The 27,133-nt window shown below is 41.7% G+C and overlaps 1 protein-coding gene across 6 annotated transcripts in view; it reads left to right on the top strand.

The window, feature by feature from the left end:
* ZFP91 (ZFP91 zinc finger protein, atypical E3 ubiquitin ligase) overlaps positions 1-26,150 on the top strand; it is a 278,255-nt gene extending 252,105 nt beyond the window's left edge. For all 6 annotated transcript variants that reach the window (XM_053692303.1, XM_053692306.1, XM_053692305.1 and 3 more), the window contains one exon: positions 25,427-26,150. In XM_053692303.1, the coding sequence (XP_053548278.1) occupies positions 25,427-25,814 (388 nt within the window). In that variant the 3' untranslated portion in view covers positions 25,815-26,150. The remainder of the gene's footprint in view (positions 1-25,426) is intronic.
* Positions 26,151-27,133: the final 983 nt, after the last annotated feature.

Raw genomic sequence — 27,133 nt, 5'->3', positions numbered from 1 at the left:
TGACAAATCTACTTATTTATTTAAAATAGAGTACATTCGTTCTTTGTTAAAAGAAGTGTTGATTATATTGGATATTGAGGAAACTAGTCCTCTTGATATTAAAACTAGTAAACGTTTAAATTCTGTTTATAAACCTCCTGTGGTTACTCCAGAAGTTTTTCCAGTTCCTGATGCTATTTCTGTTATGATTTCTAAGAAATGGAATAGGCCTGGTACATCTTTTATTCTTTCTTTAAGGTTTAAAAAATTGTATCCTTTGCCAGCAGTTACATTGGAGTTTTGGGAAAAGTTGATGGGGCTATCTCTACTCTTGCTAAACGTACTACTATTCCTATGGAAGATAGTACTTCTTTTAAAGATCCTTTAGATAGGAAACTTGAATCTTATCTAAGGAAAGCCTATTTATATTCTGGTCATCTTCTCAGGCCTGCAATTTCTTTGGCTGATGTTGCAGCTGCATCAACTTTTTGGTTGGAACATTTAGCGCAACAAGAATTGGATTCTGATTTGTCTAGCATTGTTCGCTTGCTTCAACATGCTAATCATTTTATTTGTGATGCCATTTTTGATATCATCAAAATTGATGTTAAATCTATGTCTAGCTATTTTAGCTAGAAGATGAGCTTAAATCTTGGAATGCTGACATGACTTCTAAGTCCATTTAAGAAACCAAAGCCAGCCCCAAAGTCCGCATGAAGGTGCGTCCCTCATTCCAGCTCAGCTGGTAGGGGGCAGATTAAGATTTTTCAAGGATGTTTGGACAAATTCTGTCCGAAATCAATGGATTCTGAGTGTTGTCTCTCAGGGGTATCGAATAGGATTCAGAGTAAGACCTCCTGTGAGAAGATATTTTGTCTCACGCATACCAGCAAATCCAGTAAAGACTCAGGCTTTCCTGAAGTGTGTTTCAGACCTGGAGATTTCAGGGGTAATCATGCCAGTTCCGTTTCAGGAACAGGGTCTGGGGTTTTATTCAAATCTATTCATTGTCCCAAAGAAAGAAAATTCATTCAGACCAGTTCTGGATCTAAAAATTTTGAATCGTTATGTAAGAGTACCAACTTTCAAGATGGTGACTATAAGGACTATTCTGCCTTTTGTTCAGCAAGGGCAATATATGTCCACAATAGACTTACAGGATGCATATCTTCATATTCCGATTCATCCAGATCACTATCAGTTTCTGAGATTCTCTTTTCAAGACAAGCATTACCAATTTGTTGCTCTTCCTTTTGGCCTGGCGACAGCTCCAAGAATCTTTTCAAAGGTTCTCAGTGCCCTACTCTCTGTAATCAGAGAGTGGGGTATTGCAGTGTTTCCTTATTTGGACGATATCTTGGTAATAGCTCAGTCTTTACATTCTGCAGAATCTCACACAAATCAACTAGTGTTTCTTCGAAAACATGGTTGGAGGATCAATTTACCAAAAAGTTCTTAAATTCCTCAGACAAGGGTCACCTTTTTAGGTTTCCAGATAGATTCAGTGTCCATAACTCTGTCTCTAACAGACAACAGACGTTTAAAATTGGTTTCAGCCTGTCGGAACCTTCAGTCTGTCATTCCCTTCAGTAGCTATGTGCATGGAAGTTTTAGGTCTCATGACTGCAGCATCGGACGCGATCCCCTTTGCTTGTTTTCATATGAGACCTCTCCAGCTTTGTATGCTGAACCAGTGGTGCAGGGATTATACAAGGATATCACAATTCATATCCTTAAATCCTAATGTTCGACTATCTCTGACTTGGTGGTTAGATCACCATCGTATAGTTCTAGGGGTTTCTTTTGTTCGTCCAACCTGGACTATGATCACAACAGATGCGAGTCTTTCAGGTTGGGGAGCTGTTTGGGGATCTCTGACATCACAAGGGGTTTGGAAATCTCAAGAGGCGAGATAACCAATCAATATTTTGGAACTCCGTGCGATTTTCAGGGCTCTCCAGATTTTGCCTCTGTTGAAGAGAGAACCGTTAATTTGTTTTCAGACAGACAATATCACTACTGTGGCATATGTCAATCATCACAGTCCCCAAGCTATGAAAGAAGTATCCCCGATACTTGCTTGGGCGGAATCCAGCTCCTGTCTAATCTCTGCGGTTCATATCCCAGGTATAGACAATTGGAAAGCGGATTATCTCAGCCGTCAGACTTTTCATCCAAGGGAGTGGTCGCTCCATCCAGATGTGTTTTCTCAGATTGTTCAGATGTGGGGTCTTCCAGAAATAGATCTGATGGCTTCCCATCTAAACAAGAAACTACCCAGGTACCTGTCCAGGTCCAGGGATCCTCAGGTGGAAGCGGTGGATGCGTTGGCAGTTCCTTGGTGTTACCAACCTGCTTATATCTTCCCGCCTCTTGTTCTTCCTCCAAGAGTGATCTCCAAAATCATCATGGAGCAATCGTTTGTGTTGCTGGTAGCTCCAGCATGGCCTCACAGGTTCTGGTATGCGGGAACTTGTTCATATATCCAGTTGCCAACCTTGGTCACTTCCAATAAGACCGGACCTTCTGTCTCAAGGTCCGTTTTTCCATCAAATTATTAAATTTGAAGGTATGGAAATTGAACGCCTAGTGCTTAGTCATAGAGGTTTCTCTGACTCAGTGATTAATACTATGTTACAGGCTCGTAAATCTGTTTCTAGAAAGATTTATTATCAAGTTTGGAAGACTTAATTCATGGTGTTCTTCTCATAAATTCTCTTGGCATTCTTTTAGAATTTCTAGAATTTTACAGTTTCTTCACGATGGTTTGGATAAGGGTTTGTCTGCAAGTTCCTTGAAAGGACAAATCTCTGCTCTTTCTGCTTTATTTCACAGAAAGATTGCTAAGCTTCCTGATAATCACTGTTTTGTTCAGGCTTTGGTTCATATCAAGCCTGTTATTAAACCAATCTCTCCTTCTTGGAGTCTTAATTTGTTTTTGAAGGCTTTACAGGCTCCTCCATTTGAGCCTATGCATGCTTTGGACATTAAAATACTTTCTTGGAAAGTGTTGTTCCTTTTGGTCATCTCTTCTGCTAGAAGAGTTTCTGAATTATCTGCTCTCTCTTGTGAATCTCCTTTACTGATTTTTCATCATAAGGCAGTTTTGCGGACTTCATTTAAATTCTTACCTAAGGTTGTGAATTCTAACAACATTAATAGAGAAATTGTTGTCCCTTCCTTGTGTCCTAATAATTCTTTGGAGAGATCTTTACATTCTTTGGATGTGGTGAGAGCTTTGAAATATGTTGAAGCTACTAAAGATTTCAGGAAGACTTCTAGTCTATTTGTTATCTTTTCTGGTTCTAGGAAAGGTCAGAAGGCTTCTGCCGTTTCCTTGGCATTGTGGTTAAAGCTTTTGATTCATCAAGCTTATTTGGAGTCGGGTCAAGCCCCGCTTCAGAGTATTACAGCTCATTCTACTAGATCCGTCTCCACTTCGTAGGCTTATAAGAATGAGTCTTCTGTTGATTAAATTTGCAGAGCAGCAACTTTGTCTTCTTTGCATACATTTACTAAATTCTACCGTTTTGATGTATTTGCTTCTTCGGAAGCAGTTTTTGGTAGAAAAGTTCTTCAGGCAGCTGTTTCAGTTTGATTCTTCTGCTTATGATTTAAGTTTTTCCCTTTCATTTATGAGAATAAACTTTATATTTTGGATTGTGGATTAATTTTTTTCAGCAGAAAATGACTGTTTTTATTTTATCCCTCCCTCTCCAGTGACTCCTGCGTGGAGTTCCACATCTTGGGTATTGCTATCCCATACGTCACTAGCTCATGGACTCTTGCCAATTACATGAAAGAGCACATAATTTATGTAAGAACTTACCTGATAAATTCATTTCTTTCATATTGGCAAGAGTCAATAAGCCCCCCCCCCCCCCCTTTTTATGGTGGTTATGATTTTTTTGTATAAAGCACAATTATTTCCAAATTCCTTTGTTGATGCTTTTTACTCCTTTCTTTTTCACCCACAACTTGGCTATTCGTTAAACTGAATTGTGGGTGTGGTGAGGGGTGTATTTGTAGGCTTTTTGAGGTTTGGGAGACTTTGCCCCTCCTGGTAGGATTGTATATCCCATACGTCACTAGCTCATGGACTCTTGCCAATATGAAAGACATTAATTTATCAGGTAAGTTCTTACATAAATTATGTTTTCTTTCATGTAATTGGCAAGAGTCCATGTGCTAGTGATGATGGGATATACAATCCGATCAGGAGGGTCAAAGTTTCCCAAACCTCAAAATGCCTATAAATACACCCCTCACCACACCCACAATTCAGTTTTACAAACTTTGCTTCCTATGGAGGTGGTGAACTAAGTTTGTGCTAAGATTTCTACGTTGATTTGCGCTTCTCAGCATTTTTTGAAGCCCGATTCCTCTGAGTACAGTAAATTTCAGAGGGATGTGAAGGGAGTATCACCTATTGAATGCAATGGTTTTCCTCACGGGGATCTATTTAATAGGTTCTCTGTTATCGGTCATAGAGATTCATCTCCTACCTCCCTTTTCATATCGACGATATACTCTCATATTCCATTACCTCTGATACCTGTTTCAGTACTGGTTTGGCTATCTGCTATATGTGGATGGGTGTCTTTTGGTAAGTATGTTTTCATTACTTAAGACACTCTCAGCTATGGTTTGGTACTTTATGTATTTATATAAAGTTCTAAATATATGTATTGTACTTATATTTGCCATGATTCAGGTTTTCAGTATATTTCCTTTTTTGCAGACTGTCAGTTTCATATCTGGGAAATGCTTTTTTTATGAAAAATTATTTCTTACCTGGGGTATAGTCTCTTTTTCAATTGACTGTCTTTTAAATTTGTGGGCAGAATTAGGCTTGTGAGGGCACAAAATGCCAAAAATTTATTTGGCGCAAGATATATTTTTTTTTGGCACAAATTTACGTTCGTTGACGCAAATTCGTCATTTCCGGCGTCTTAGTTGACGCCGAGTCCTTCACAAGGTTGCGTCATCTATGACGCAAGTGTTTTGTTTCCGGACGTTTTTGGCGCCAAAAAATATTTTTCTGTTTGTGGTGCGTCATACTTGCCGCCAAATATTTTCATTATTTAAAACCCCATTCCTTTTGCCTCTGGCCTTTTTCTATGTCAGAGGGCTATGCTGTTAGCATTTTTCCCATTCCTGAAACTGCCATATAAGGAAATTGATAATTTTGCTTTAAATATTGTTTTTTTTCTCTTACACTTGGAAGATGTCTCAATCTGATCCTGTCTCAGAATTTACTGCTGGATTCCTGCTGCCTGATAACGGTTCTACCAAAGCTAAGTGCTTTTGTTGTAAACTTGTGGAGATTATAGCTCCAGCTGTGGTTTGTAATAATTGTCATGATAAACTTTTACATGCAGAAAATGTTTCCATCAGTAGTAGTTCATTACCTGTTGCTGTTCCCTTAACATCTAATGCACAAGATATACCTGTAAATTTAAAAGAATTTATTTCTGATTCTATTCAGAAGGCTTTGTCTGCCATTCCGCCTTCTAATAAATGTAAAAGGTCTCTTAAAACTTCTCATAGAGTTGATGAAATTTCGAATGACCGGCAACATATTGATTTATCTTTCTCTGATGAGGATTTGTCTGATTCAAAAGATCCTGCCTCAGATATTGACACTGACAAATCCTCTTATTTATTTAAAATGGAGTATATTTGTTCTTTATTAAAAGAAGTGTTGATTACATTAGATATGGAGGAAACTAGTCCTCTTGATATTAAAACTAGTAAGCGTTTAAATTCTGTTTATAAACCTCCTGTGGTTATTCCAGAGGTTTTTCGAGTTCCTGATGCTATTTCAGATATGATTTCTAAGGAATGGAATAAGCCTGGTACTTCTTTTATTCGTTCTTCAAGGTTTAAAACATTGTATCCTTTGCCAACTGTCAGATTGGAGTTTTGGGAAAAGATCCCCAAAGTTGATGGGGCTATCTCTACTCTTGCTGAACGTACTACTATTCCTACGGAAGATAGTACTTCTTTTAAAGATCCTTTAGATGGGAAACTTGAATCTTATCTAAGGAAGGCTTATTTACATTCAGGTCATCTTCTTAGGCCTGCAATTTCTTTGGCTGATGTTGCAGCTGCTTCAACTTTTTGGTTGGAAACTTTAGCGCAACAAGTTTCGGATCATGATTTGTCTAACATTGTTAAATTAATTCAACATGCTAATAATTTCATTTGTGATGCCATTTCTCCTACATTGGTGTGTCCGGTCCACGGCTTCATCCTTACTTGTGGGATATTCTCATTCCCTACAGGAAATGGCAAAGAGAGCACACAGCAAAGCTGTCCATATAGCCCCCCCTCTGGCTCCGCCCCCCCAGTCATTCTCTTTGCCGCTCTGAACAAGTAGCATCTCCACGGGGATGGTAAAGAGTATGTGGTGTTAGTTGTAGTTTTATTTCTTCCCCCATTAAATGTATGTGCAAATTGTGCCATGGCGTCCAAACAGAGTAAGGACAGTACTGTCACATTTAATAAGGTTGCCCAAGATGATTCTTTAAATGAAGGTAGTGGGGATAGTTCTTCATCCTCTCCTTCTGTGTCAACGCCAGCTTTGCCCGCGCAGGCGATACTTAGTACATCTAGCGCGCCAATGCTTGTTACTATGCAGCAATTAACAGCAGTAATGGATAATTCTCTAGCAGCTCTTTTATCCAAACTGCCAACATTTCCTAGAAAGCGTGATTTCTCAGTTTTAAATACAGAGGATGAACAAGTAGGCGCTGACGATAATTTATCTGTTATACCCTCACATCAATCTGAGTTGGCAGTGAGGGAGGGTCTGTCTGAGGGAGAAATTTCTGACTCAGGAAAAGTTTCTCAGCAGGCAGAATCTGATATTGTGGCATTTAAATTTAAGCTAGAACATCTCCGCGCTCTGCTTAAGGAGGTGCTAGCTACCCTTGATGATTGTGATACTTTGGTGATTCCAGAGAAGTTGTGCAAAATGGACAAATTCTTAGAGGTCCCAGTGCACGCTGATGCTTTTCCGATACCCAAGAGGGTGGCGGACATAGTGACTAAGGAGTGGGAGAAGCCAGGCGTACCTTTTGTTCCCCCTCCTATATTTAAGAAAATGTTCCCCATTGTTGACCCCAGAAGGGATGCATGGCAAACGGTCCCTAAGGTAGAGGGGGCAGTTTCAACATTAGCTAAGCGCACAACTATTCCTATAGAAGACAGTTGCGCTTTCAAAGATCCTATGGATAAAAAATTGGAAGGATTGCTTAAAAAGATTTTTGTTCAGCAAGGTTTCCTTCTTCAACCAATTTCGTGCATTATTCCTGTCACCACGGCGGCGTCTTTTTGGTTCGATGGACTAGAAAATTCGCTCCAAAAGTAGACTCCATATGATGAGGTCATGGACAGAATTCACGCACTAAAGTTGGCTAATTCCTTTATTTTGGATGCCGCTTTTCAATTAGCTAAATTAGCGGCGAAAAATTCAGGTTTTGCAATAGTGGCGCGCAGGGCGCTTTGGCTAAAATCTTGGTCGGCGGATGTGTCGTCCAAAACAAAATTGCTTAATATTCCTTTCAAAGGTAAGACCCTTTTCGGGCCAGAATTGAAGGAGATTATTTCAGACATCACTGGGGGAAAGGGCCATGCCCTCCCACAGGATAGGCCTTTCAAGGCTAAGAATAAGTCTAATTTTCGTTCCTTTCGCAATTTCAGGAACGGACCGGCTTCTAACTCTGCAGCCTCTAGACAAGAGGGTAACACTTCCCAGCCTAAACCAGCATGGAAACCATTGCAAGGCTGGAACAAGGGAAAACAGGCCAAAAAGCCTGCTGCTGCTACCAAGACAGCATGAAGGGGTAGCCCCCGATCCGGGACCGGATCTAGTAGGGGCAGACTTTCTCTCTTTGCTCAGGCTTGGGCAAGAGATGTTCCGGACCCCTGGGTACTAGAAATTGTTTCTCAGGGGTATCTTCTAGAGTTCTAGGAACTTCCTCCAAGGGGAAGGTTCCACATGTCTCGCTTATCTTTAGACCAGATAAAGAGACGGGCATTCTTACGTTGCGTAGGAGACCTATTAAAGATGGGAGTGATACACCCAGTTCCAACATCGGAACAAGGTCTGGGTTTTTACTCAAACCTGTTTGTAGTTCCCAAAAAAGAAGGAACTTTCAGACCAATTCTGGATTTAAAAATTCTAAACAAATTCCTCAGCGTTCCATCATTCAAAATGGAAACCATTCGGACGATTTTACTAACGATCCAGGAGGGTCAATACATGACTACCGTGGACTTAAAGGATGCGTACCTGCATATTCCTATCCACAAAGATCACCATCAGTTCCTGAGGTTCGCCTTTCTGGACAAACATTACCAGTTTGTGGCTCTTCCGTTCGGTTTAGCCACTGCTCCCAGAATTTTCACAAAGGTGCTAGGGTCCCTTCTAGCGGTGCTAAGGCCGAGGGGCATTGCAGTAGCACGTTACCTAGACGACATTCTAATACAAGCGTCGTCCCTTCCCAAAGCAAGGGCTCATACAGACATTGTTTTAGCCTTTCTCAGATCTCACGGGTGGAAGGTGAACATAGAAAAAAGTTCCCTGTCCCCGTCCACAAGGGTTCCCTTTCTGGGAACAATAATAGACTCCATAGAAATGAAGATCTTTCTGACAGATGTCAGGAAGTTAAAGCTTCTGAACGTGTGTCGAGTTCTTCAATCTATTCCTCAGCCCTCCATAGCTCAGTGCATGGAGGTAATAGGACTAATGGTTGCGGCAATGGACATGGTTCCTTTTGCTCTAATTCATTTAAGACCATTGCAACTGTGCATGCTCAAACAGTGGAATGGGGATTATGCAGACTTGTCTCCCCAGATTCAAATGGACCAGAAAACCAGGGACTCACTCCTCTGGTGGTTGTCTCAGGATCACCTGTCTCAGGGAATGAATTTCCGCAGACCAGAGTGGATCATTGTCACGACCGACGCCAGTCTCTTAGGCTGGGGCGTGGTCTGGGACTCCCTGAAAGCTCAGGGTCTATGGTCTCGGGAAGAGTCACTCCTCCCGATAAACATTTTGGAGCTGAGAGCGATATTCAATGCGCTCCTGGCTTGGCCTCAACTAGCGAAGGCCAAATTCATAAGATTTCAGTCGGACAACATGACTGTAGCGTACATCAATCATCAGGGAGGGACAAAGAGTTCCCTGGCGATGAGAGAGGTATCCAAGATCATCAAATGGGCGGAGGATCACTCCTGACATCTATCTGCAATTCACATCCCAGGAGTAGACAACTGGGAGGCGGATTATTTGAGTCGTCAGACTTTCCATCCGGGGGAGTGGGAACTTCACCCGGAGGTCTTTGCCCAGTTGATTCAACTATGGGGCACTCCAGATATGGATCTGATGGTGTCTCGTCAGAACTCCAAGGTTCCACGCTACGGGTCCAGATCCAGGGATCCCAAGGCGACACTAGTAGATGCCTTAGTGGCGCCTTGGTCGTTCAATCTAGCTTATGTGTTTCCACCGTTCCCTCTCCTTCCCAGGCTAGTAGCCAGGATCAAACAGGAGAAGGCTTCGGTGATTCTAATAGCTCCTGCATGGCCACGCAGGACTTGGTACGCAGACCTGGTGAATATGTCATTGGCTCCACCATGGAAGCTACCTTTGAGACAGGACCTTCTAGTACAAGGTCCATTCGAACATCCAAATCTAGTTTCTCTGCAACTGACTGCTTGGAAATTGAACGCTTGATTCTATCTAAGCGTGGATTTTCGGAATCTGTTATAGATACTCTGGTTCAGGCCAGAAAGCCTGTGACCAGGAAAATTTACCATAAGATATGGCAAAAATATATCTGTTGGTGCGAATCCAAGGGTTAATCATGGAGTAAAATTAGGATTCCTAGGATACTTTCCTTTCTGCAAGAGGGTTTGGATAAAGGTTTGTCAGCTAGTTCTCTAAAAGGACAGATATCTGCTCTGTCTGTCTGTCTTGTTGCACAAACGTCTGGCAGCCGTGCCAGATGTACAAGCGTTTGTACAGGCATTAGTTAGAATCAAGCCTGTCTACAGACCTATGACTCCTCCATGGAGTCTAAACTTAGTTCTTTCTGTTCTTCAAGGGGTTCCGTTTGAGCCTTTGCATTCCATAGATATTAAGTTACTATCTTGGAAAGTTCTGTTTTTGGTTGCTATTTCTTCTGCTAGAAGAGTTTCTGAATTATCTGCTTTGCAGTGTACTTCACCCTATCTGGTATTCCATACAGATAAGGTAGTTTTACGTACCAAGCCTGGTTTTCTTCCAAAGGTGGTTTCTAACAGGAATATTAACCAGGAAATAGTTGTTCCTTCTCTGTGTCCGAATCCAGTTTTGAAGAAGGAACGTTTGTTACATAACTTAGATGTAGTTCGTGCTTTAAAATTCTATTTAGAAGCAACAAAGGATTTCAGACAGACATCTTCTTTGAGGTCAGAAAGCAACTGCTACCTCTCTTTCCTTTTGGCTAAAAAGCATCACCCGTTTGGCCTATGAGACTGCCGGCCGGCAGCCTCCTGAACGAATTACAGCTCACTCTACTAGAGCTGTGGCTTCCACATGGGCCTTCAAGAATGAGGCTTCTGTTGAACAGATCTGTAAGGCAGCGACTTGGTCTTCTCTGCATACTTTTGCCAAATTTTACAAATTCGATACTCGTGCTTCTTCGGAGGCTGTTTTTGGGAGAAAGGTTTTGCAAGCTGTGGTGCCTTCCGTTTACGTTACCTGACTTGTTCCCTCCCTTCATCCGTGTCCTAAAGCTTTGGTATTGGTTCCCACAAGTAAGGATGAAGCCGTGGACCGGACACACCAATGTAGGAGAAAACAATTTATGTTTACCTGATAAATTTCTTTCTCCTACGGTGTGTCCGGTCCACGGCCCTCCCTGGCTTTTAGTCAGGTTTAACATTTTTATTTTTTCTGTACACTACAGTCACCACGGCACCTTTATGGTTTCTCCTTTTTCTCCTAACCGTCGGTCGAATGACTGGGGGGCGGAGCCAGAGGGGGGGCTATATAGAAAGCTTTGCTGTGTGCTCTCTTTGCCATTTCCTGTAGGGAATGAGAATATCCCACAAGTAAGGATGAAGCCGTGGACCGGACACACCGTAGGAGAAAGAAATTTATCACGTAAACATAAATTCTGTTTTTTGATATCATCAAAATTGATGTTAGATATATGTCTTTAGCTATTTTAGCTAGAAGAGCTTTATGGCTTAGATCTTGCAATGCTGATATGACTTCTAAGTCCAGATTGCTATCTCTTTCTTTCCAAGGTAATAAATTATTTGGTTCTCAGTTGGATTCAATAATTTCAACTGTCACTGGGGGGAAGGGAGTCTTTTTGCCTCAGGATAAAAAAAACTAAGGGCAAATCTAAAGCTTCTAACCATTTTCATTCCTTTCGACATAATAAGGAACAGATATCTAATCCTTCCCCAAAGGAATCTGTTTCCAATTTTAAGCTTTACTCAAATTGGAATAAATCCAAGCCATTTAAAAGATCAAAGCCAGCCCCCAAGTCAGCATCAGGGTGCGGCCCTCATTCCAGCTCAGCTGGTAGGGGGCAGATTAAAAATTTTCAAAGATGTTTGGATCAATTCAGTCCAAAATCATTGGATTCAGAGTATTGTCTCTCAGGGGTACAGAATAGGTTTCAGAGTAAGACCGCCTGTGAGAAGATTTTTTTCTCTCACGCATTCCAGTGAACCCAGGAAAGGTAATCATACCAGTTCCGTTTCAGGAACAGGGTCTGGAGTTTTATTCAAATCTATTCATTGTCCCAAAGAAAGAAAATTCATTCAGATCAGTTCTGGATCTAAAGATTTTGAATCAATATGTAAGAGTACCAACTTTCAAAATGGTGACTATAAGGACTATTCTGCCTTTTGTTCAGCAAGGGCATTAAATGTCCTTGCTATATGTAGATTTATGTAAGAACTTTCCCGATAAATTCATTTCTTTCATATTGGCAAGAGTCCATGAGGCCCACCCTTTTATGGTGGTTATGATTTTTTTGTGTAAAGCACAATTATTTCCAAATACCTTTGATGCTTTTTACTCCTTTCTTTATCACCCCACTTCTTGGCTATTCGTTAAACTGAATTGTGGGTGTGGTGAGGGGTGTATTTATAGGCATTTTGAGGTTTGGGAAACTTTTCCCCTCCATGTAGGATTGTATATCCCATACGTCACTAGCTCATGGACTCTTGCCAATATGAAAGAAATGAATTTATCAGGTAAGTTCTTACATAAATTATGGGGTTTTTTTCTCCTTCCAATAAACTACAGCTGAAAAGTTGATCAACTATGAATGATTGGAGATAGTTCACCTCCCAATAATTTAATAATTATCTGTGTATTTTTAATTGTATATAACAGAGTCGTTAATGTTCTGATATAATCTAAAAAGTTATTCTAAAAATGAAACGTTTATGTAGAACACCATGATTTATTACATTGGCTCTACTGACTAGTGATTTTAAATCAATCTGCTTTAAATCAAATCCACCCTGGTATTAAAGTGAAAGTAAAGTTTCCTCTGTTGCGAACCATAATTACACATTGGGTTCTAAATCAATAGGACTTTCATTCATGACATTTTTCTAACTTGTGTGCAAATCAAGTTTTACCTGAAATCAAAGAAGAATTTTACCGTCTATAAAATTAACCCGTTTTTTTGCTGCATATTACTTCCTGATCACATGGGGTTTTTTTTTTTGGCCAACTGAAATTCTGGCCATTAGGCGGCCGTGAAGCGACGTCATCGGCCTATTGTGGGATCTATACATGCAGTAAATCTACGATCTTTACTTTTTTGTTTAATGTGCAGGACCTGAATCGCGCATGCGCAGAACATTTAGGACTGACTGAGCAGAAACGTCATCTGCTATGATAGACTAGATAGACGCATGCGCTTTGGAGACCGGTTGAGTGAGAATTGCATGCGCATTGTGGTTAGAAACGGCGAATCGCGCATGCGCAGTAGTAATGGTCCTTGTGAACGCGCATCTCTGATACATATAGAGCGGGTGGGACCGCTCTATACGTAAACACAGTAAAATATAGGAAGTAGAAGATGGAAGGAGTCGGCAGGAGAACGGTATAACGAGACTGTAATAAAACAAATGCATAAATCAATACATTTATTAGGAAAAAATATAGCGATTTCTCTTGTTAAGTGTAGTCAGTCCACGGGTCATCCATTACTTCTGGAATATATCTCTTCCTAACAGGAAGCTGCAAGAGGATCACCCAAGCAGAGCTGCTATATAGCTCCTCCCCTCACATGTCATATTCAGTCATTCTCTTGCAGCCTAACTAAAGATAGCTCGCTGTGAGAGGTTTGTGGTGTTTTTTAACTTAGTTTATTTCTACAATCAAAAGTTTGTTATTTTAAATGGCACCGGAGTGTGCTGTTTGTTCTCAGGCAGCATTAGAAGAAGAATCTGCCTGCGTTTTCTATGATCTTAGCAGACGTAACTAAGATCCACTGGCTGTTCTCATCTGAGGAGTGAGGTAACTTCAGAAAAGGGGAATAGCATGCAGGGCCCCCCTGCAAATGAGGTATGTGCAGTAAATTATTTTTCTGAGGAATGGAATTGACTGAGAAAATACTGCTGATACCAATGTAAAGTAAGTTCAGCCTTAAATGCAGTGATAGCGACTGGTATTAGGCTGATGAGTGTGTGTACACTGAATGTATTTTTCTAAGGAATGGAATTGACTCTGAAAATACTGTTAATACTAAAATAATGTATGAGCCTTAACTGCAGTAAAAGCGACTGGTTGCAGGCTTATTAATAAAAATTCATAACTTTTCAAATGTATGTTTAAAACGTTTACTGGCATGTTAATCGTTTTTTGTGAGGTACTTGGTGATAAAACTTATTGGGGCATGATTTTTACCACATGGCCATCTTTGTTTTCTGCATAGAAACAGTTATCTGAGCTTCCCCACTGTTGTAATATGAGTGGGAGGGGCCTATTTTAACGCTTTTTTGCGCAGTAAAAATTCAGTCACAATCTGTCTACTTCATCCTCCATGATCCAGATCGTCTCTAGAGAGCTCAGGGGTCTTCAAAATTCATTTTGAGGGAGGTAATCAGTCACAGCAGACCTGTGACAGTGTGTTTTGACTGTGATAAAAACGTTAATTATTAAAGTGTTATCCGTTTTTGGGTATTAAGGAGTTAATCATCCATTGGCTGGTGGGTGCAATCCTTTGCTAACTTAATACATTTACTGTGAAAAAGTGGTTGCTATAACTATTTTGGTTCATTGTTATTTCAACTGTGACAGCTTTTTGTGCTTCTTAAAGGCACAGTAGCGTTTTTTATATTGCTTGTAAATTTATTTAGAAAAGTATTTCCAAGCTTGCTAGTCTCATTGCTAGTCTGTTTAAACATGTCTGACACAGATGAATCTCTTTGTTCACTATGTTTAAAGGCCAATGTGGAGCCCAATAGAAATTTGTGTACTAATTGCATTGATGTTACTTTAAATAAAAGTCAATCTTTACATGTAAAGAAATTATCACCAGACAACGAGGGGGAAGTTATGCCGACTAACTCTCCTCACGTGTCAGTACCTTCGCCTCCCGCTCAGGAGGTGCGTGATTTTGTGGCGCCAAGTACATCAGGGAGGCCCTTACAAATCACTTTGCAAGACATGGCTACTGTTATGACAGAAATATTATCTAAATTGCCAGAATTAAGAGGCAAGCGCGATAGCTCTGGGTTAAGGACAGAGCGCGTGGATGAGGTGAGAGCCATGTCAGATACTGCGTCACAGTTTGCAGAACATGAAGACGGAGAGCTTCATTCTGTGGGTGACGGATCTGTTCCAGGGAGACTGGATTCAGAGATTTCTAATTTTAAATTTAAGCTTGAGAACCTCTGCATATTGCTAGGGGAGGTATTAGCGGCTCTGAATGATTGTAACACGGTTGCAATTCCAGAAAAATTATGTAGGTTGGATAGATACTATGCGGTACCGGTGTTTACTGACGTGTTTCCTATACCTAAAAGGCTTACAGAGATTATTAGCAAGGAGTGGGATAGACCTGGTGTGCCTTTTTCCCCTCCTCCCATATTTAGGAAAATGTTTCCTATAGACGCCACCACACGAGACTTATGGCAGACGGTCCCTAAGGTGGAGGGAGCAGTTTCTACTTTAGCTAAGCGTACCACTATCCCGGTGGAGGATAGTTGTGCCTTTTCAGATCCAATGGATAAGAAATTAGAGGGTTACCTTAAGAAAATGTTTGTTCAACAAGGTTTTATCTTACAGCCCCTTGCATGCATTGCGCCTGTCACTGCTGTGGCGGCATTCTGGTTTGAGTCTCTGGAAGAGGCCATTCACACAGCTCCATTGGATGAAATTATGAACAAGCTTAAAGCACTTAAGCTAGCTAACGCATTTGTTTCTGATGCCGTCGTACATTTAACCAAACTTACGGCTAAGAACTCCGGATTCGCCATCCAAGCGTGCAGAGCGCTATGGCTTAAATCCTGGTCAGCTGACGTGACTTCTAAATCTAAATTGCTTAATATTCCTTTCAAAGGGCAGACCTTATTCGGGCCCGGCTTGAAAGAAATTATAGCTGACATTACGGGAGGTAAGGGCCATGCTCTACCTCAGGACAGGGCCAAATCAAAGGCCAAACAGTCTAATTTTCGTGCCTTTTGTAACTTCAAGGCAGGAGCAGTATCAACTTCCTCCGCTCCAAAACAGGAAGGAGCTGTTGCTCGTTACAGGCAGGGCTGGAAAGTTAACCAGTCCTGGAACAAGGGCAAGCAGGCCAAGAAACCTGCTGCTGCCCCTAAGACAGCATGAAGAAAGGGCCCCCTATCCGGAAACGGATCTAGTGGGGGGCAGACTTTCTCTCTTCGCCCAGGCTTGGGCAAGAGATGTCCAGGATCCCTGGGCATTGGAGATCATATCTCAGGGATATCTCCTGGACTTCAAAACTTCTCCTCCACGAGGGAGATTTCATCTTTCAAGGTTATCAGCAAACCAAATAAAGAAAGAGGCGTTTCTACGCTGTGTACAAGACCTCTTACTAATGGGGGTGATTCACCCAGTTCCGCGGACGGAACACGGGCAAGGATTCTATTCAAATCTATTTGTGGTTCCCAAGAAAGAGGGAACCTTCAGACCAATCTTGGACTTAAAAATCCTAAACAAATTCCTAAGAGTTCCATCATTCAAAATGGAAACTATTTGAACCATCCTTCCCATGATCCAAGAGGGTCAGTACATGACCACAGTGGACTTAAAGGATGCCTACCTTCACATACCGATTCACAAGGATCATTATCGGTACCTAAGATTTGCTTTCCTAGACAGGCATTACCAGTTTGTAGCTCTTCCCTTCGGATTAGCTACGGCTCCAAGAATCTTTACAAAAGTTCTGGGCTCACTTCTGGCGGTACTAAGACCGCGAGGCATAGCGGTGACTCCGTACCTAGACAACATTCTGATACAAACGTCAAGTTTTCAAACTGCCAAGTCTCATACAGAGATAGTTCTGGCATTTCTGAGGTGGAAGGTGAACGTGGAAAAGAGTTCTCTATTACCACTTACAAGGGTTCCCTTTCTAGGGACTCTTATAGATTCTGTAGAGATGAAAATTTACCTGACAGAGGCCAGGTTATCAAAACTTCTAAATGCTTGCCGTGTCCTTCATTCCATTCCACACCCGTCAGTAGCTCAGTGCATGGAAGTAATCGGCTTAATGGTAGCGGCAATGGACATAGTACCATTTGCGCGCCTGCATCTCAGACCGCTGCAATTGTGCATGCTAAGTCAGTGGAACGGGGATTACTCAGATTTGTCCCCCCTACTAAATCTGGATCAAGAGACCAGAGATTCTCTTCTATGGTGGCTTTCTCGGCCACATCTGTCCAAGGGGATGACCTTTCGCAGGCCAGATTGGACGATTGTAACAGCAGACGCCAGCCTTCTAGGCTGGAACTCCCTGAAGGCTCAGGGATTATGGACTCAGGAGGAGAAACTCCTCCCAATAAATATTCTGGAATTAAGAGCAATATTCAATGCTCTCCTAGCTTGGCCTCAGTTAGCAACTCTGAGGTTCATCAGATTTCAGTCGGACAACATCACGACTGTGGCTTACATCAACCATCAAGGGGGAACCAGAAGTTCCCTAGCGATGTTGGAAGTCTTAAAGATAATTCGCTGGGCAGAGTCTCACTCTTGCCACCTGTCAGCGATTTACATCCCAAGCGTGGAGAACTGGGAGGCGGATATTCTAAGTCGCCAGACTTTTCATCCGGGGGAGTGGGAACTTCATCCGGAGGTCTTTGCTCAACTGATTCATCGTTGGGGCAAACCAGATCTGGATCTCATGGCGTCTCGCATGGAGATTGAACGCTTGATTCTATCAAAGCGTGGCTTCTCTGAGTCGGTTATTGATACCTTAATACAGGCTAGGAAGCCTGTTACCAGAAAAATTTACCATAAGATATGGCGTAAATATTTATATTGGTGCGAATCCAAGAGTTACTCATGGAGTAAGGTTAGGATTCCTAGGATATTGTCCTTTCTACAAGAGGGTTTAGAAAAGGGCTTATCTGTTAGTTCGTTAAAGGGACAGATTTCTGCTCTGTCTATTCTTCTACACAAATGTCTGGCTGAAGTTCCAGACATTCAGGCTTTTTGTCAGGCTTTAGCTAGGATTAAGCCTGTGTTTAAGACTGTTGCTCCGCCGTGGAGCTTAAACTTAGTTCTTAACGTTCTTCAAGGCGTTCCATTTGAACCCCTTCATTCCATTGATATCAAGCTGTTATCCTGGAAGGTTCTGTTTTTGATGGCTATTTCCTCGGCTCGAAGAGTCTCTGAGTTATCTGCCTTACATTGTGATTCTCCTTATCTGATTTTTCATTCAGACAAGGTAGTTCTGCGTACTAAACCTGGGTTCTTACCTAAGGTAGTTACTAACAGGAATATCAATCAAGAGATTGTTGTTCCATCACTGTGTCCTAACCCTTCTTCAAAGAAGGAACGACTTTTGCATAATCTGGACGTAGTCCGTGCCCTGAAGTTCTATTTGCAGGCAACTAAAGATTTTCGTCAAACTTCTTCCCTGTTTGTAGTTTACAGAGAAGAGGTCAAAAGGCTTCGGCTACCTCTCTCTCTTTTTGGCTTCGTAGCATAATACGTTTAGCCTATGAGACTGCTGGACAGCAGCCTCCTGAAAGGATTACAGCTCATTCTACTAGAGCTGTGGCTTCCACCTGGGCCTTTAAAAATGAGGCCTCTGTTGAACAGATTTGCAAGGCTGCAACTTGGTCTTCACTTCACACTTTTTCAAAATTTTACAAATTTGACACTTTTGCTTCTTCGGAGGCTATTTTTGGGAGAAAGGTACTTCAGGCAGTGGTTCCTTCTGTTTAATGTTCCTGCCTTGTCCCTCCCTTCATCCGTGTACTTTAGCTTTGGTATTGGTATTCCAGAAGTAATGGATGACCCGTGGACTGACTACACTTAACAAGAGAAAACATAATTTATGCTTACCTGATAAATTTATTTCTCTTGTAGTGTAGTCAGTCCACGGCCCGCCCTGTCTTTAAGGCAGATCTAAATTTTAATTAAACTCCAGTCACCACTGCACCCTATGGTTTCTCCTTTCTCGTCTGCTTTGGTCGAATGACTGAATATGACATGTGAGGGGAGGAGCTATATAGCAGCTCTGCTTGGGTGATCCTCTTGCAGCTTCCTGTTAGGAAGAGATATATTCCAGAAGTAATGGATGACCCGTGGACTGACTACACTACAAGAGAAATAAATTTATCAGGTAAGCATAAATTATGTTTTTTTCTTATTATACAGTTAGACAATGCAGTAGTGTGTTCAAATGAGACCAAATTTACTTTCACTTTAAGTTTCTTTGGTACCTGGTAATGCCTTTAAAAGGAAATGGCAACAAAATAATGACATTGTGCCAATTAGATGGGGAAGATAGACTGCATTATTTAAAAAAATTAACAAACAAAAAAACTAAACCATAGTGAACACTAATTTTTCTATTCTATTGCTTTTGGGCCACAATGCTGCTCTACAGTACTTAACGTGATGATAAATCTAAGTGTTTAAAAAAACGCTAGGATTTACCACCACTAAAAAAAAGGCTTTTTTGAATGAGGCAACGTTTCCACCTCTTAGCCAATAGCCGTGCGTGCCTACAGCATGATGCCGATTGGTCCACACAGCTGTTGGCTAAGAGGTAGAAACGCCACGTCATTCAAAAAAATGAGCAGGGCCGCCAGAGCTGCTTAGCTAGGCAGTGAATCCGCAGCAATTTAAAGGCACCTTTTCATTTTTTTTTTAATTTTTTTTTTTAAAACTGATGAATGAAGGTGACCTTTATTTTTAGTGATGGTAAATCCTAGCGTTTCTAAAAGGGATATGAAGCCCAAATTATTTATTTTCTCTTGTAAGGTGTATCCAGTCCACGGATCATCCATTACTTGTGGGATATTCTCCTTCCCAACAGGAAGATGCAAGAGGATCACCCACATCAGAGCTGTCTATATAGCTCCTCCCCTAACTGCCACCTCCAGTCATTCTTTTGCAGCTCTCGACAAACATGGAAGCAGTTAGAGAGATGTGGTGTAATTTAGTTGTTTTTCTTCAATTCAAAAGTTTATTATTTTTAAATGGTACCGGAGTTGTACTATTTTGGTCTCAGGCAGAAAATAGAAGACGAGTCTGCCTGTGGTCTCTAATGATCTTAGCAGGTTGTAACTAAGATCCATTGCTGTTCTCACACATAACTGAAGAGAGAGGTAACTTCAGCTTGGGGAATGGCGTGCAGGGTATCCTGCTATGAGGTATGTGCAGTCAAATTTTTTCTAGAGAAATGTAAATGCTAGAAAATGCTGTTAATACCGGATTTATCTGAGTTAAGCCTGATTACAGTGATTTAACAACAACTAGTTATCATGCTTGCTGTTAGAGGTAATACTCTTATTATTTTTCACATTTCTGACATATAAAAAGTTTGTTGGAATTTTTTTGGAGATTTTGCAGTCTGAGACATCCAGTTTCCCTGAAGGAGTCCCCTGAATGCTTAAGACCTCTCTGAAGGGTTTTTGTGCTTTACAAAGTCGATTGTATGGGAAGGTAGGGCCACAGCAGAGCTGTGGCAGTTTGTTGTGACTGTTAAAAAACGTTTATTTCGTTTTTTTGATCCGTTTTTGAAACTAAGGGGTTAATCATCCATTTGCAAGTGGGTTCAATGCTCTGTTAGCCTATTATACACACTGTAAAAATTTCGTTTGATTTACTGCTTTTTATCACTGTTTTTCAAATTCTGACCTTTTTTATTTTTCTTAAAGGCACAGTACCGTTTTTATTTTTTGCTTGTTAACTTTCTGTAAAGTGTTTTCCAAGCTTGCTGGTCTCATTGCTAGTCTGTTTAAACATGTCTGACATAGAGGAAACTCCTTGTTCATTATGTTTAGAAGCCATGGTGGAACCCCCTCTTAGAATGTTTACCAAATGTACTGATTTCACTTTAAGTTATAAAGACCATATTATGTCTTTAAAAGATTTATCACCAGAGGAATCTGACAAGGGGGAAGTTATGCCGACTAACTCACCCCACGTGTCAGAGCCTTTGACTCCCGCTCAAGGGACTCACGCTCAAGAGGCGCCAAGTACATCTAGCTCGCCCATGGCGTTTACTTTACAAGACATGGCGGCAGTCATGGATAATACACTGTCAGCGGTATTATCCAGACTACCTGGGTTACGAGGAAAGCGAGACGGCTCTGGGGTTAGAAGAATTACAGAGCACTCTGACGCTTCAGTAGCTATGTCTGATACCCCCTCACAATATGCAGAAGCTGAGGAAGGAGAGCTTCTTTCTGTGGGTGATGTGTCTGACTCAGGGAAGATGATGCAACCTGATTCTGATATGGCAACATTTAAATGTAAGCTTGAACACCTCCGCGTGTTACTCAGGGACGTTTTAGCTACTCTGAATGACTGCGACACCATTGCAGTGCCAGAGAAATTGTGCAGATTAGATAAATACTATGCAGTGCCTGTTTTCTCTGATGTTTTTCCAATACCTAAAAGGTTTTCAGAAATTATTACTAAGGAATGGGATAGACCAGGTGTACCGTTCTCTCCCCCTCCTATTTTTAAGAAATTGTTTCCAATAGATGCCGCCACACGGGACTTATGGCAAAAGGTCCCTAAGGTGGAGGGAGCAGTTTCTACCCTAGCTAAGCGTACTACTATCCCCGTCGAGGACAGTTGTGCTTTCTTGGATCCAATGGACAAAAAGTTAGAGGGTTACCTTAAGAAAATGTTTATTCAACAAGGTTTTATTCTACATCCTCTTGCATGCATTGCCCCAGTCACTGCTACGGCGGCCTTCTGGTTTGAGTCTATGGAAGAGGCTTTACAGGTAGAGACCCCATTGGACGATAAACTTTAAGACAATCGCGGCATCAACTTCCTCTAATACAAAACAAGAGGGAACTTTTGCCCAGTCCAAGCCGGTCTGGAGACCTAACCAGGCTTGGAACAAAGGTAAGCAGGCCAAAAAACCTGCTGCTGCCTCTAAAACAGCATGAAGGATTGGCCCCCGATCCGGTAACGGATCTAGTAGGGGGCAGACTTTCTCTCTTCGCCCAGGCTTGGGCAAGAGATGTCCAGGATCCCTGGGCGTTGGAAATTGTATCCCAGGGATATCTTCTGGACTTCAAAGCTTCCCCTCCAAAAGGGAGATTTCACCTTTCACAATTATCTGCAAACCAGATAAAAAGAGAGGCATTCTTACATTGTGTTCAAGACCTCCTAGTTATGGGAGTGATCCACCCAGTTCCAAAGAAGGAACAGGGACAAGGCTTCTATTCAAATCTGTTTGTGGTTCCCAAAAAAGAGGGAACCTTCAGACCAATCTTAGATCTCAAGATCCTAAAAAATTTCTCAGGGTTCCATCATTCAAGATGGAGACTATTCGTACCATCCTACCTATGATCCAGGAGGGTCAATACATGACTACAGTGGATTTAAAGGATGCTTATCTTCACATTCCGATACACAAAGATCATCATTGGTTTCTCAGGTTTGCCTTCCTGGACAGGCATTACCAGTTTGTAGCTCTTCCTTTTGGGTTAGCTACAGCTCCAAGAATCTTTACGAAGGTTCTGGGGTCACTTCTGGCGGTCCTAAGGCCGCAGGGCATAGCAGTGGCCCCTTATTTAGACGACATTCTGATACAGGCGTCAAATTTCTAAATTGCCAAGTCTCATACGGACATAGTTCTGGCATTTCTGAGGTCGCACGGGTGGAAAGTGAACGAAGAGAAGAGTTCTCTATCCCCTCTCACAAGAGTTTCCTTTCTGGGAACTCTGATAGATTCTGTAGAAATGAGGATTTACCTGACAGAGACCAGGTTATCAAAACTTCTAAATTCTTGCCGTGTTCTTTATTCTACTTCTCGCCCTTCGGTGGCTCAGTGTATGGAAGTAATCGGCTTAATGGACATAGTGCGCTTTGCCCGCCTACATCTCAGACCGCTGCAACTCTGCATGCTCAGTCAGTGGAATGGGGATTACACAGATTTGTCCCCTCTACTAATCTGGATCAAGAGACCAGGGATTATCTTCTCTGGTGGCTATTTCGGGTCCATCTGTCCAAAGGTATGACCTTTTGCAGGCCAGATTGGACAATAGTAACAACAGATGCCAGCCTTCTAGGCTGGGGGGCAGTCTGGAACTCCCTGAAGGCTCAGGGACCTTGGACTCAGGAGGAGACCCTCCTCCCAATAAACATTCTGGAATTAAGAGCAATATTCAATGCTCTTCAAGCGTGGCCTCAGCTAGCGACAATGAGGTTCATCAGATTTCAGTCATACAACATCACGACTGTGGCTTACATCAACCATCAAGGGGGAACAAGGAGTTCCCTAGCGATGTTGGAAGTTTCAAAGATAATTCTTTGGGCAGAGTTTCACTCTTGCCACCTATCAGCTATCCATATCCCAGGTGTAGAGAACTGGGAGACGGATTTTCTAAGTCGACAGACTTTTCATCCGGGGGAGTGGGAACTCCATCCGGAGGCGTTTGCACAATTGGTTCAACGTTGGGGCGAACCAGAACTGGATCTCATGGCGTCTCGCCAGAACGCCAAACTTCCTTGTTACGGATCCAGGTCCAGGGATCCCAAGGCAACGCTGATAGATGCTCTAGCAGCGCCTTGGTCCTTCAACCTGGCTTATGTGTTTCCACGGTTTCCTCTGCTCCCTCGTCTGATTGCCAAAATCAAGCAGGAGAGAGCATCAGTGATTTTGATAGCGCCTGCGTGGCTTGGTATGCAGATCTAGTGGACATGTCATCTCTTCCACCATGGACTCTGCCTCTGAGACAGGACCTTCTACTTCAGGGTCCTTTCAACCATCCAAATCTAATTTCTCTTAGACTGACTGCCTGGAGATTGAACGCTTGATTTTATCAAAGCGTGGCTTCTCCGAGTCAGTCATTGATACCTTAATTCAGGCACGGAAGCCTGTCACCAGGAAAATCTATCATAAGATATGGCGTAAATATCTTTATTGGTGTGAATCCAAGGGTTACTCATGGAGTAAAGTCAGGATTACCAGGATATTATCTTTTCTCCAAGAAGGATTAGAAAAGGGATTATCAGCTAGTTCCTTAAAGGGACAGATTTCTGCTCTGTCTATTCTTTTGCACAAGCGTCTGGCGGATAGTCCAGACGTTCAGGCGTCTTGTCAGGCTTTAGTTAGAATCAAGCCTGTGTTTAAACCAGTTGCTCCGCCATGGAGTTTAAATTTGGTTCTTAAAGTTCTCCAAGGGATTCCGTTTAAACCTCTTCATTCCATAGATATCAAGCTTTTATCTTGGAAAGTTCTGTTTTTGGTAGCTATTTCCTCGGCTCGTAGAGTCTCTGAGTTATCTGCCTTAGTGTGATTCCCCTTATCTGATCTTCCATGCAGATAAGGTAGTTTTGCGTACCAAACCTGGGTTTTTACCTAAGGTGGTATCTAATAAGAATATCAATCAGGAGATTGTTGTTCCGTCATTGTGTCCTAAGCCTTCTTCAAAGAAGGAAAGTCTATTACACAATCTTGACGTGGTTCGTGCTTTAAAGTTTTATTTACAAGCTACTAAAGATTTTCGTCAAACATCTGCTTTGTTTGTTGTCTACTCTGGACAGAGGAGAGGCCAAAAGGCTTCGGCAACTTCTCTTTCGTTTTGGCTAAGAAGTATAATACGCTTAGCTTATGAGACTGCTGGCCAGCAGCCTCCTGAAAGGATTACAGCTCATTCTACTAGAGCGGTGGCTTCCACATGGGCTTTTAAAAATGAGGCTTCTGTTGAACAGATTTGCAAGGCGGCGACTTGGTCTTCGCTTCATACTTTTTCAAAGTTTTATAAATTTGATACTTTTGCTTCTTCAGAGGCTTTTTTTGGGAGAAAGGTTTTACAGGCAGTGGTACCTTCCGTTTAAGTTCCTACCTTGTCCCTTCCTTCATCCGTGTACTTTAGCTTTGTTATTGGTATCCCACAAGTAATGGATGATCCATGGACTGGATACACCTTACAAGAGAAAACATAATTTATGCTTACCTGATAAATTTATTTCTCTTGTGGTGTATCCAGTCCACGGCCCGCCCTGTCATTTTAAGGCAGGTATGTTTTATTTTTAAACTACAGTCACCACTGCACCCTATGGTTTCTCCTTTCTCTTGTTTGTCTTCGGTCGAATGACTGGAAGTGGCAGCCCTTGGCACAGTTGTTGTTTCCACCTCTAAACCAATAGCCTTGCTATTGTACAGAACAGTGCCATATAACTAGCACGACAATTGGTGGAAACGTCACTGCATGGAGAAAAGAGTGCTATGCTGTGAGTGGCCGGAGCGGCACATAAAGGGTAAGTTTAGCACCCTTTTTTACAAACTGATAACTGTTTATTCTTAGTGATAGTAAATCCTTGCATTTTTTAAATGCTCAGATATACCATCACTTTATCACCAGTAGCATTATTTACTTCTATCGAATTTTGCTTTATTCCTGTGGTTTTCTTTTTTTTTTTTTTTTTTTTTTTTTTATCAAGTTTTGCTCCAATCTAGTGCACTTGCAAATGGGCAATATTCTTGCAAAACTGCTGCCACATAGTGCTTCATACATGTGTACGCTCCTGAGCTTACATCCCTGCTGTTCGACAAAGATACCAAGAGAAGTAAGACAATTTGATAATAGAAGTAAATATGAAATTTCCCTTTAAATTGCATGCTCTATCTGAATCATGGGGTTTCATGTGCCTTTAACAGCATTTTAGTTGTTTTATTTTTTCCATACTGAAAGTGTCTTAAAAAATATTTTAAGATTTTAATGTATTGATTTATTTTTTTTCCCTTTGCAGATGTGAGTTCTGTGGTTTCACCTGCAGACAGAAAGCCTCCCTAAATTGGCACATGAAGAAACATGACGCTGATTCTTTTTACCAATTCTCCTGCGGGATCTGTGGGAAGAAATTTGAAAAGAAGGACAGTGTTGTGGCCCACAAGGCCAAAAGTCACCCAGAGGTTCTTATAGCAGAGGCCCTAGCAGCAAATGCTGGTGCCCTCATCACTTCTCCTGAACTGCTGGTACCAGAGACCCCAGTGGCCCCTGAGGAGCCTGCATCTCCCCAAGATTTCTACTCCAATGCCGGTTCCCAGATTTTAGTAGAATGTCCAGTCCAGTCAGCAGAAGGACTGGTAGCTACCACAGAGGTTCTAATAGAGGATTCAGACTCTGCTGGACCTTAGATGGGGAGGAACTTGTTTTCTCCACAACACCAGGACTGCCTCCTCTCGTCTTTCCCAGCTGGCTGGCTGTCTTACTGCTCCATTGCAGGGCTCTTTTCTGTCTTTTTGGTAATTCCTAAGCACTTTCTAATGACTGACATATTCACCTTCCTCTTTAATATATTTAATTCTTTATGCTCTGTTTGATCTCTCTGCGCCTCCTTTTTTATTTTTGTCTTTTCATCCTTCTGTACTCTTCCATGTTTGATTCCCCTCTCCCTCCCTTTTCTTGGGTGCTCACTTGGCACTCACTGTATATATTATGTTTAAAGAATAAAATGGAGCTGTTCTATCTCAGACACGGAGCCCTCTCCCCATGCAAAGCTGCTAGCATTATCTTGAGAGCTGCTTGTGGTCTCTCCTCTTCCGGATTAATTTTTAATTCCTGACGTCATTTTCCTTTTATGATCGTAAAATGTGCACTTCAGAGTAATGCTCAGAGAATCTAAAATATTCTCCTTCTGAACTACAAGCGTTTACTAACACAGAACTACATAAACTTAAAGGGATATGAAACCCAATTTTCTTCTGTTATGTGTGATCAGTCCACGGGTCATCATTACTTCTGGGATATAACTCCTCCCCAACAGGAAATGCAAGAGGATTCACCCAGCAGAGCTGCATATAGCTCCCCCCCTCTACGTCAGTCCCAGTCATTCTCTTGCACCCAACGACTAGATAGGATGTGTGAGAGGACTATGGTGATTATACTTAGTTTTTATGACTTCAATCAAAAGTTTGTTATTTTAAAATAGCACCGGAGCGTGTTATTACTTCTCTGGCAGAGTTTGAGGAAGAATCTGTCAGAGTTTTTTACTATGATTTTAACCGGAGTAGTTAAGATCATATTGCTGTTCTCGGCCATCTGAGGGAGGTAAAGGCTTCAGATCAGGGGACAGCGGGCAGAGGAATCTGCATTGAGGTATGTAGCAGTTTTTATTTTCTGAATGGAATTGATGAGAAAATCCTGCCATACCGTTAAAATGACATGTATGTATACACTTCAGTATTCTGGGGATGGTATTTCACCGGAACTACTCTGTTAAAGGTCACTAATCCTTTTTAATAACTATTTATCATGTTAAACGTTTTTGCTGGAATGTAGAATCGTTTACATTGCTGAGGTACTGTGTGAATAAATATTTGGGCATTATTTTCCACTTGGCAGTTTTTTTGCTTTATTTGTGACAGTTTCGTTTCTCTTCACTGCTGTGTGGGAGAGGGAGGGGCCGTTTTGGCGCTCTTTGCTACGCATCAAAAAATACCAGTCAGTTACTTTT

Source organism: Bombina bombina, chromosome 9 (genome assembly GCF_027579735.1).
Source record: "Bombina bombina isolate aBomBom1 chromosome 9, aBomBom1.pri, whole genome shotgun sequence".
NCBI lineage: Eukaryota > Metazoa > Chordata > Amphibia > Anura > Bombinatoridae > Bombina > Bombina bombina.
The sequence above is the reverse complement of the archived record's forward strand: the minus strand, read 5'-3'. Positions and strand labels throughout refer to the sequence as shown.